The following is a 12,308-nucleotide window of genomic DNA, read 5'->3' as shown; positions in this document are numbered from 1 at the left end:
GCTTCCTACCTTTTGTCCAATGAATCAGACCCACCGCGACCCTGACCAGGATAAAGCAGTGGTTAAACTGACAATAAATGAATGAATTGATAGCGTTCAGTAAATACCGTTCTCTTACGATGTAGGTACATTTGCCAGGTTGGTCTGATCTTATATTGGTGCAGTTGTAGCCTAGTGGTTAAGGCACTGGACTAGTAATCGAAAGGTCATTGGTTCAAGCCCCATCACTGCCAGGTTGCCACTGTTGGGCCCTTGAGCAAGGCCCTAAGCCTCAATTGCTTAGACAGTATACTGTCACAGTACTGTAAGTCGTTTTGGATAAAAGCTACGTCTCCCATAGATGGATGGATGGATGAATTGGATTATTGGATGGATGGATGGATGGGTCATTGGTTGGATGGATCATTGGATTATTGGATGGATGGATCATTGGAGTATTGGATGGATGGATCATTGGATTATTGGATGGGTGGGTGGATGGATAGATGGATCATTGGATTATTGGATGGGTGGGTGGATGGATAGATGGATCATTGGATTATTGGATGGGTGGGTGGATGGGTCATTGGTTGGATGGATCATTGGAGTATTGGATGGATGGATCATTGGAGTATTGGATGGATGGATCATTGGATTATTGGATGGATGGATCATTGGATTATTGGATGGGTGGGTGGATGGATAGATGGATCATTGGATGGGTGGGTGGATGGGTCATTGGTTGGATGGATCATTGGATTATTGGATGGATGGATCATTGGATTATTGGATGGGTGGGTGGATGGGTCATTGGTTGGATGGATCATTGGATTATTGGATGGGTGGGTGGATGGGTCATTGGTTGGATGGATCATTGGATTATTGGATGGATCATTGGATTATTGGATGGGTGGTTGGATGGATAGATGGATGTTTTGGTCTTCAGCTTGTATTTTTAGTCGTTTCGGTGAGGCTGGGTTTCCTTTTGATCTTGTGAGGTATTTTTGGGGTGGAGTCCCCTGAGCTCCACACCCCACTGTTCCCCAAACTGCTGGCTGGGGCAGGTCTAACAAAACCAGCCATTTACACCAAATGGGTAGATAAGCTCAGAGATAAAAGATGCCTGGAGATCTGACCAGGGTTCCTGATTTTTCAGCAACTTCATATCTAAAGGTTTAAATGCTGATTGCATGTGATATTTGCATATGAAATAAGGACCTTCCCTATACTGTTCAGTCAAGTATAAACAAAAAATTTAAATCTTGGCCAGGGCACCACATTGGTCAGGTAGTTCTGACTCCAAAAATTCACCGCTTCTTCTTCACTCTACTTACACACACACACACACACCTAGAGGCTGTATACCGTAGATGACCGCTTAGGGCCCCGCTGTGATAAAAGGGACCCCAAGTGGTGCCATATTTTAGCTTTTTAGCTGGTTAGCTCTTCTCTTTCTACCCCCTTACATCAGATAAAAACGACACAGTAAAGGTGGACGAGGCAGTAAGTTTATTCAGTAAAAATTAAATACACTTTATAAGAACCAAACACCAAACATCAGTATTTAGTTCAGAAGACAAAAACTTGAAACACCTAAATCATTTACAATCAACAAAACGAGTCCAATAAAAATACCGATATATCTGAGCCACGGAACACGAGCGCAGTTTAACACCCCGGATTAAAACGGACGTGCATGAACGTACGACATACGTGCACACAAACAAACACCTGATCCCCTGCATGCATGACCACGCTAACCACAAACATGCCAACGTCACAGGGCACACGCATGGCGAAGCTCTCATGCAAATTCGCGTAGAGCAGGTGCAGACCGGTGACATCCTGGAGGAGACCAGGCCACGCTGGAATGTGTGTGTGTGTGTGTGTGTGTGTGTGTGTGTGTGTGTGTGTGTGTTCACCACACGGGGCAGTTTAACCAGAGTAACTGCACAGACTTGTGAATTCGGTATCTAGTGGTATGAGACCGCTTCTTTTTACCTGCACCAGACGGGGTCATATGGAGATCCGTATCGCGCACTGATCTCCATTATACCCCGTCTCAGTGCAGCGCCTCGACCAGCCAGCAGAGGTCGTGACTGCAGCAGTTATGAGGAATCCCTGTTCAGTCATTGTCCCGCCCCTCACAGAGACGCAGCCAATCGTGTGTCTGTGTAGGTGCCCGGCAGGCTGATAGCAGAGCTGGGATTGGCTCGTTCACTGTCCCTCTTGTTGATGGCCGTCCTCTTCCTCTTTTACCTTCAACTCTTCCAAGCACGATTGTCTTTTTCAGTGAACTGGTGGAGCTCAGCGCTCGAGGTCCTGGACTAGTAGGTAACAGAAGGTTGCCAGTTCAAGCCCCACCAGGACCAGAAACAGACAAATTCATGCTTTCAAACACGAAGGAGTGGGCGATAAACCAAAAACCATAAAACATGTCACCACTCTGGCTCTGTGCAGGACTACTGCACTCCAAACTGTTGATTCATTTGTACAGAGGTATTCATGTCAAGGATGATTCATTAGAACAGAGTCATTCATATGGAGAATGATTCATTTGAACAAAGTCATTCCGGTCAACGATTCGTTTGAACATCGAAAATGATTTGCTTTAACAGAAGATTCATGTAGAGAACGATTCATTTGAACGGAATCATTCATTTTGAGAATGATTCATTTGCACATTCATTCATGTTGGTTATGATTCATTTGAACATATTGCGAATCAGAGTAATTTGAACGGATTCATTCATGTAGAGAATGACTCATTTAAATAGAGTCATTCAGGTCGTTTAGGTTGAGAATGATTCATTTGAATAGAGTCATTCATGTGATTAAGCCTGATTGGTTATCGTTAGCTAATGTAAGCTAATGTAGGTTTCCCGGGACGACCCTCCTCGTGACGTCACATGCTGCGCTACACTCGTTTGAAAACTGTAATTAAAGTCTAGAATGGGGTCAGCAGGGAGAAGGGACACACAGCGGTCAGTCCACTAACGGCAGGTGGTGTTGAAGGATCTCGCTACTGAAATTTTCCCACGTGACACTTGACCTGGTTGAGCCCCATGGGCGTGTCGTGATCGGCACCGTCGCGCTGATGCTTCTTGTCCGAACAGCGACAGAGTTTATATTTCGCCACCTGATCACAAAAACAGAGATGAACAGATCCCAGATCATCTACCTTTATCTCACTGGTGGCTAACACGTGCTTCCTCACGCCAAGTGCCTCTTTTTAAACCTACAGCTAGTCCCAAATGACCTGCTGATTCATGCGCTTGGATGAGGGCGGTGGTGCCTCAGGGATTAAGGATCTGCCCCACCCCTTGCAAAAATCGACTGCTGGGCCCATGCGCAAGGCTAATTGATTCTTTTAAACAGAGTCATTCAGGTCGAGATTGATTCATTTGAACAAAGTCATTCAGGTCAAGATTGATTCGTGTAAATAGAGTCATTCAGGTTGAGACTGATTCTTTTAAACAGAGTCATTGAGGTCTAGACTGATTCGTTTGAACAGAGTCATTTAGGTCGAGATTGATTTGTTTAAACAGAGTTATTCAGGTCGAGACTGATTCGTTGAAATAGAGTCATTCAGGTCGAGACTGATTCGTTGAAATAGAGTCATTCAGGTCGAGACTGATTCGTTGAAATAGAGTCATTCAGGTCGAGACTGATTCATTTGAACAAAGTCATTTAGGTCGAGATTGATTTGTTTAAACAGAGTTATTCAGGTCGAGACTGATTCGTTGAAATAGAGTCATTCAGGTCGAGACTGATTCGTTGAAATAGAGTCATTCAGGTCGAGACTGATTCGTTGAAATAGAGTCATTCAGGTCGAGACTGATTCATTTGAACAAAGTCATTTAGGTCGAGACTGATTCATTTGAACAGAGTCATTCAGGTCGAGACTGATTCGTTTGAACAGAGTCATTCAGGTCGAGACTGATTCGTTTGAACAGAGTCATTTAGGTCGAGACTGATTCATTTGAACAGAGTCATTCAGGTCGAGACTGATTCGTTTGAACAAAGTCATTCAAGTCGAGACTGATTCGTTTGAACAGAGTCATTCAGGTCGAGACTGATTCGTTTGAACAAAGTCATTCAAGTCGAGACTGATTCGTTTGAACAAAGTCATTCAAGTCGAGACTGATTCGTTTGAACAAAGTCATTCAGGTCGAGACTGATTCGTTGAAATAGAGTCATTCAGGTCGAGACTGATTCGTTTGAACAAAGTCATTCAAGTCTAGACTGATTCGTTTGAACAGAGTCATTCAGGTCGAGACTGATTCGTTTGAACAAAGTCATTCAGGTCGAGACTGATTCGTTGAAATAGAGTCATTCAGGTTGAGACTGATTCGTTTGAACAAAGTCATTCAGGTCGAGACTGATTCGTTGAAATAGAGTCATTCAGGTCTAGACTGATTCGTTTGAACAGAGTCATTTAGGTCGAGACTGATTCGTTGAAATAGAGTCATTTAGGTCGAGACTGATTCATTTGAACAGAGTCATTCAGGTCGAGACTGATTCGTTTGAACAGAGTCATTCAGGTCGAGACTGATTCGTTTGAACAGAGTCATTTGTGTCGAGACTGATTCATTTGAACAGAGTCATTCAGGTCGAGACTGATTCGTTTGAACAGAGTCATTCAGGTCGAGACTGATTCGTTTGAACAGAGTCATTTAGGTTTAGATTCAAAAGCCAAGGTCTTTTGATTCATCCACACAGAATGTTTTTTTAATGCATTTTCCCTCTAATCTAGTCATATCCGGTTCCCTGATGGTATTTACCCTCTACTGGGGAGTGCAGTGCCATCGAACAGCCAGCAGAGGGCGTAACTGCAGCAGTTATGAGGTGCATGAACATACCTCGTACAGATAGTCGAACAGCTCCAGAATAGTGAGGATACTCGCGCCTATGAAGAGTCCCATCTGTCCTCCGATATCACCTGCAGGTACACACACGGCCGAAAATCATTCGGGCGGGGTCAGGATCGTCTCTGTACCACAACCTGCACCGTGTTCTTATATTCATCAAACGTTCGGCCTCTGTTTCAGCTGTTAGCGGCGTTTATAATTAAGAAATGCTCATTATTCCTTTCATCTTTCCACAATACTGTGTACGGTAGACGGTGAAGGACTAAATTATTCACAATCGTGCATTAAGAAATGTTGTTTTTGGCAGTGGGAGCTCAGCGATTGAGGTACTAGTACTAGTAATCAAACACTTGTTGCTTTAGATAAATGGAGGTAGAGGTGAACTTACCCAGCAGCCCTGCCACTTCATACGCTCGCCTCTGCTCGATCGCTTCATAGTTCAGAGCTTCGAAGAAAACGTCCAGCACCAGAATGTTGTCCCTGTAAAACACGCCACAACTCGTCACCCGTCTCTCTCTCACACACACGAGACCGAGTATCTCACCCTACAGGTCCAGGGCTGGTTTGTTAAAGTAATAAATGCCAATTCATTTAATTCCCACACAAGTAATAATACTAAACCTTTATATTATTATTTAGAAAAACTGGCACTAATAAGATAACTGTGTAAACTCAGTAAGAAGATGAGAAACTGGAACATTTACAACCTGGATTATAAAAATCTGCTGCAGTGTTACTGTAAAACACACAATAAATAAATAAATAAATAAATGGGGGTTCTTATTCTTACAATTATTATTATTTATGGTGTTATTATTATTATAGTCATTATTATTCATATATGTTAGTATAATCATTATTAGTGTTAATGCTACTATTAATGTTAATATTATAATTATTATTAATAATATTTATAAATACAATTTCTATTGGTAGTGTTTGTATTGTTATAATTTTATTATTATTATTATTACTATGATTATTATTTTACTATTATTACTATAATGAGTAGTGTTATTATTATATCATTATTAAAGTTATTATTATTATTATATTTATAATTATAATTAGCAGTGTTATTATATTATTATTATTTCATTACTATTATATAATAATAATAATTATTATTATTACTATTATTATTATTACTATTATTATTATTTTATAAAATATAATAATAATTATTATTATTACTACTACTATTATTATTATTATTATTCCTATGATTATTTATTATTATTATTTTATTATTATATAATAATAATAATTATTATTACTAATAATTATTATTACTATTATTATTATTATTTTACAAAATAATAAAAATAATAATATTTATTATTTAATTATTATATAAATATAATTATTATTACTTCTATTACTATTCTATTATTATTATTATTATTATTATTCCTATAATTATTATTATTATTATTGTTATTTTATTAACATTATATAACAATAATTATTATTATTACTATTAATTATTATTATTTTTCCTATAATAATTATTATTATATTATTATTATTATTCCTATAATTATTATTGTTATTTTATTATATATTAATATATTACTAAATATATTATTATTATTAATTATTATTATTATTATTATTATATTAGTGTTATTAGCTGTACGTTGTGAGGTTGGTACTGCAGGGATGATGATCATGAATAAGTTTTGGACCCCCCCCTCCCCTTTGATCCAGCTGTACGTTGTGAGGTTGGTACTGCAGGGATCATGATCATGAATAAGTTTTGGACCCCCCCCTCCCCTTTGATCCAGCTGTACGTTGTGAGGTTGGTACTGCCGGGATCATGATCATGAATAAGTTTTGGACCCCCCCCTCCCCTTTGATCCAGCTGTACGTTGTGAGGTTGGTACTGCAGGGATCATGATCATGAATAAGTTTTGGACCCCCCCCTCCCCTTTGATCCAGCTGTACGTTGTGAGGTTGGTACTGCAGGGATCATGATCATGAATAAGTTTTGGACCCCCCCTCCCCTTTGATCCAGCTGTACGTTGTGAGGTTGGTACTGCAGGGATCATGATCATGAATAAGTTTTGGACCCCCCCCTCCCCTTTGATCCAGCTGTACGTTGTGAGGTTGGTACTGCAGGGATCATGATCATGAATAAGTTTTGGACCCCCCCTCCCCTTTGATCCAGCTGTACGTTGTGAGGTTGGTACTGCCGGGATCATGATCATGAATAAGTTTTGGACCCCCCCCTCCCCTTTGATCCAGCTGTACGTTGTGAGGTTGGTACTGCAGGGATCATGAGCACTCACGCGATGTACTTCTCAGATTTGCTGTACTTCTTGGCGAGGTACTTGGCGGAGGCTTTGCTGGGTATCTTGACGAAGGAGAGCTCCTTCACGTAGCGTGTGGTGTTACACGGAGTCTCGCACATACAGTAATCGTTATCTCTCTCCACCAGGAATGCTGGGAAATACAGCCAAAATAATGTGCTGGTTAACTTAACATCTGAGTAATAGACAGTGGGGGTCTATTAATGATGAAAAGCTGCTCGTTATTAGCGTGTTATAATGTATACAGAAGTTTATGGACGTAGCTGCTACTTTATATTTATTTATTGAACATAAGGACCATAACTATTGGGGCAAAGGGGCATCTTTAATGTCACCCTCACATTCCAGCACAGATTGAATACAGGAGTGATTTATTTACTTACATTACGTGTAGATAATGATCACTTATTATATTAAATTATTATATATCCTCCCGACCCAGAAGACTGTGGTTGAAAATAAAAACAGTGCTGAAAAATAAATGCACTTTGTTATTTATTTGTTTTTATCATCTGTCCTTCGTAGTGGACGTCGGGTCTTGTTTGATCAATGATATTCTATTTATTTTTGTATAGGTTTCAATTAACATTTCATTTATATTTACCTACATTCAAAGTTTTATAAAAGAAACACATCTAAACACTGAAACAATATATTAGTTTTAGAATATGTTAGACCCTCTCTGAGGGTGTAGAGGGCCCTGACGGTTCCCCCCAGGGACGTAGCACGACTTGTTACTGGGGACGTATTGTGGATTTATTGTGTATAGGAGTGTGTTCTGCTTACCGAGCGCAGGATCTGCACAGTCTTTATACAGCTGAGGGGTGCAGAACGGTGCATCACCTAAAAAAGATATAAAGAGGTAATAAGCGTCAATCAGGATTACTTTAATAAAGCACAAACTCTATATTAATGCTCGTGGTTTTGCAAAAGGACGTCCGACAAACTCATGGTCAGGCGTCCACATACTTTTGGTGATAAGGTTTAAATCATGGCAGTCCTGATGGTTTCGGTTCTTTAACGAACCCACACTCGTGTAATGTGCAGAACGGGACCTGGCATCGTCTCGCTGATACAAACAGGGATGGGTGTGGGGGTCACATGGAGCTTAGCGTGGCTCTCCGTACGTGACGTACGATGGTCCGTCTCTTTTCAATCAAGTGACAGCGGAGTCACAATCGGGAACTGGAAATGACTCGGTTCGATCGTGGCAGCGCAGTGTCGCACAACCTACCGGGCATGTGCACCATCCGGCAGTTGCAGTTCTCCACCAGGTAGCGCGTCTCACAGTCCATACGACACGCGCTGATGCTGTAAGCGCTGAAGAAGTCCGAGTCCAGCGGGCGTGACCTGCAGGTTCCCCAAGGAGGCGCCAGATATACCAACTAAAACACACACACACACACATAACACGCAAATACACACGTACACACACACACAGGGGCAATAAAAACATCCAAATACGATTTACACGGAGCGTACCCGCTGCTCCTGGCATGAGACGAAGGTCTGGAATCCGGGCGCCACCCCGAAGCCCAGCTGATCGATGAACGGCGGCTCGTCCTGACTGTGAACCTGAACTTTTATTCCAGCCTCGAAAGACGTCTCTTCTGATAGAGAGCGGAGAGAGAAAGAGGAGCGAGAGCGAGATTAAGAGGCATTCTCACATTCACAAGAGTTCAAGGGCGTTTCGGGACCTGACGGACGCCGCTGCTTCGTTTTATGTTGAAGAGTTTATGAAAAGGAAAATGCTGATTGGTCCGGCGGTGGTACAGCTGGTAGAGAGGCTGCTATAGAGCATTACAGGTCACGGATACTCCGTTTTAATCCTCCTCATGATCTCCGGTTTCCTCCCACCTCCCCCAAATACAGCAGGACTCCGCAATTTGTCCGCCCTTCCACTCGTACATCTCAGCATACGTCCGACTTTCTCTAATAATATTCAGCTCTGCAGTCATACGTTGCCCCGGACTTCAGACCAAACCACACGGTCCGCTCGAGTCTCGTGATCGAACTCGTGTTGGCTCTCATTCCTAATGCCTGCTTCACACTACACTACACGGTTCCCGAACTTGACTTGGAACCGGTTCCGCGTGTTTCCACCGGAAAAAAAGAGGTTCCAGACAGCGAACTAGCCGGCCAATCTGGAACCACAGGATACTGGGTTATTCAGCCCGAACCGTGACGTCACCTGTGGGCGTGTCATGTCGTACAGCACAGCGCGTTAGCAACAACGGCGTCCGCTGGGGTCTCGTATGGAGCTTAATGCTGCATTTTTATCTTTTAATCTTCACCTGATCACATTTTGCTCCAGTTTGCCGCTGATATTTTCAAAGCGCATTTAAAAAGATGAACTGTGTGATGTGACGAGATGAAAGTGACCCGGACAGAACGGAACTCGCTTAACGTGATAAATAAAGCGTGAAGCTTTTTCGACTCCCCGAGCTGCATAAACACACGTGAAGTAAATCCAGTTAAACACAGATACACGTGGTATTTTAGACTGGGTTTGATGGTTATTTCACACAGATGTTTGTTCGTGTTGTGGAACTTTAGTGTTTCACCGCTCAAGCTGAGCGCTCAGCAAACCGGCTATTCGCGGTGAAACCGAAGCGCAAAACGCTTCTCACGTCAATGAACTAAAGAAAACAACAACTGAGACGAACACGTCACGCCTTCTTATCACCGATAGTTAGATCGATGCTTTTTACATAAAAACAAACATCTGGCCGCTCAGGTGGCGCAGCGGTAAAAACACGCGCTGCAACCAGAGCTGGATTTCGAAGGTTTCGTTTCGAATCCAGCTCTGCCTTCAGCCGGTCGAAGGCTGGGCGGCCGTATGAACAACGATTGGCCTGTTGTTCAGGTGGGGGGGTGGGATTGGAGACCGGAGGGGGTGGGTCTCTCTCTGTCAGAATGCGGTTGCGGCCTCTGCCGGCTGATTGAGAGGCGCCTGCGCAAGAGATGAGCAGGAGTGCCCTTAGGGTGTGTCTCTCCGCATGCAACGCTAGGTGGCGCCAAAACTCATCGATGTGCGGGTGGCAAAGATGCATCCGGCTGCTGCCAGTGTTTCGGAGGGGATGTGGGTTAGCTTCGATCTCCTCTGTCAGGGCGGGGTTCGGCATGATATTACTTCTCTTAACTCTTAGTAAGTAACGGCCACCGATGATGACGCTGCTTGGTTCTCAAAAACTGGTGGAAACGCGCGTCGGTTCTCTACAGAACACCAAGGTTCAGAGAAACCTGAACAGAACCGGTTCAAGAACCATGTTTTTTTTGGTGGAAAAGGGTTATCAGTGTGTACTGTTCAACGACTCCGAGCGGACTCAAGAGAAACATCTAGCACGGTAAGTATCCGGATCAGTCGGCAGGTTGTGATCGTTATGAACACAAGATACAGAAGGGAAACCCGAGGGAGGGGTTGTGTAAATATGTGGGCATAATATCGGGTGTGTTCGAAAAGCTAGCTCTCTCTCTACATAGATGCATTTTACGTCATCCTACGTGCGTTCCCGAGAAGAAATCCTAGATGCCTCAATATCCTCACTACAGAGGCATCTTAAAATTGCAACGTTATTTTGACTCAAGAACGAGTGAGCATCCGAAGCATCCTTAGTGATCGAGGCAATCCCAGCATTCAGTGCGGCAGCTCTTCTCTCACAGAAAAATAATAAAAACATGGCTGACGGGGCGGAGAAACGAACGGAGTTATTTTCAAACGTAAATAAATTATTATTGATTTTTAACTTGTATAAACTACCGTTTTCGGTTCACGGAGGGAGATGTTAGTTGACATGCTAGCGCGCTTGTGCCACCCCATCCCATTGGTTTGAATGACAAGATGCTAAATGCGAAACCCGATGGAATCGCTGTCTAAGTAGCGCGTTCAAATAAGCTGCCTTATTAGTCGTTGACTTATTAGAATCCTCTCTACTGAGGCAGCTGCCCGTGTAGGCAGTAAGACAGCAAGGCAGCTCACTAGGTTTTCGAACACACCCATAGTGTATATTAAAATACATCGGCGGGGATCTTGAATACGTCGTATCGAGCGTTGGCCTGTTGTTCATATAGGGGCGGGGTATTAAGCCGGATAGGGACTCCTTGAAACAGATGCAACTACGACCTCTGCTGGCAGATTGATGGCGCCTGCATAGGGGCGGGGAAGGAACGCGTTGATCAGGGTGTGTCTCTCCGTACACAGAGCTGATCTCATCTGGTGTGGGTGACAAAATGCATACGGGTGCTGCCCACTTGTCGGAGGGGGCGTGGGCTAGCTCGTGGAACTCGTCGGACCCGGACGCTCAATACGGTACGGCGAAATCGACCAGGTAATAAAAATCAGCTGATGTGATTTAAGGAGAGACTGTTATTGCTGCAAATAGGTCACCTAGAATTGAGGAAATGGAAAAACAATCGACTGATGACTCCACGTTCCACGTACACCATCAACTCTCCTCAGTACAGCTACATTCTCAAGATTTCTGCTTTTATGGGCGATTTTATGCTTTAATTTGATTATAAAGATTTAATTAAATACTCCTCAGCTGGGGGTTTATATCATTCCTTATGGGAAAAAATGTGATTCGGAATTCGTACAGCCTCCTGGAAATGACTGTATATGAATAGCGAGGTTTATACCCCCTGTCGGGCCGTAATGGCATGGCAGGTGGGCATGATCCTGTAGTCCGTGCCTTCTGCTGGTCTATAGAGCAGATAGGGTCATTATAATAATACTATTCACACCGGAATCACCGGACGTGATGCAGTTATTACTGGCTCTCACCTGTATCCCCCCACACAGGTAGGTACTCGTCCTGTTGGATGTCCAGCATGAGCTCCAGTCCGTTCCCCATCCCGGCCTTCGCGCTGACCTGTGGGGGGCCGCTGTCGCCCGAGTTAAACGTGTAGCATTTTCCGTAGCTAGTAAACACCTGAAACACACACACACACACACACGATTTATATCTGCCAACACGGAGCATCCCCCGCATGTCCTCGGCCGGTGCTGGATGATGTTCCGCAGCAGTAACGCTCGCCGGAGCTTCTCGGGCGTGACGATGATGTTGTTGTCTTGTTTATGAGCGCTCGTAAGGCGAGTACAATCGCAGTTTAAATCAGCGAGGCGGAGGAGGAGACGCAGGAGGAG

The 12,308-nt window shown here is 43.3% G+C and overlaps 1 protein-coding gene across 1 annotated transcript in view; it reads right to left on the bottom strand.

The window, feature by feature from the left end:
- Positions 1–1,473: 1,473 nt before the first annotated feature.
- asic1a (acid-sensing (proton-gated) ion channel 1a) overlaps positions 1,474–12,308 on the bottom strand; it is a 31,148-nt gene continuing 20,313 nt past the window's right edge. The window contains exons 5-12 of the mRNA XM_062998795.1: positions 11,946–12,093; positions 8,645–8,772; positions 8,397–8,547; positions 7,949–8,005; positions 7,142–7,295; positions 5,239–5,330; positions 4,842–4,921; positions 1,474–3,118 (exon numbers count right to left, since the gene is read on the bottom strand). Of these exons, the coding sequence (XP_062854865.1) occupies positions 3,002–3,118; positions 4,842–4,921; positions 5,239–5,330; positions 7,142–7,295; positions 7,949–8,005; positions 8,397–8,547; positions 8,645–8,772; positions 11,946–12,093 (927 nt within the window). The 3' untranslated portion in view covers positions 1,474–3,001. The remainder of the gene's footprint in view (positions 3,119–4,841; positions 4,922–5,238; positions 5,331–7,141; positions 7,296–7,948; positions 8,006–8,396; positions 8,548–8,644; positions 8,773–11,945; positions 12,094–12,308) is intronic.

This window comes from Trichomycterus rosablanca, chromosome 7 (genome assembly GCF_030014385.1).
Source record: "Trichomycterus rosablanca isolate fTriRos1 chromosome 7, fTriRos1.hap1, whole genome shotgun sequence".
Classification (NCBI taxonomy): domain Eukaryota; kingdom Metazoa; phylum Chordata; class Actinopteri; order Siluriformes; family Trichomycteridae; genus Trichomycterus; species Trichomycterus rosablanca.
The sequence above is the reverse complement of the archived record's forward strand: the minus strand, read 5'-3'. Positions and strand labels throughout refer to the sequence as shown.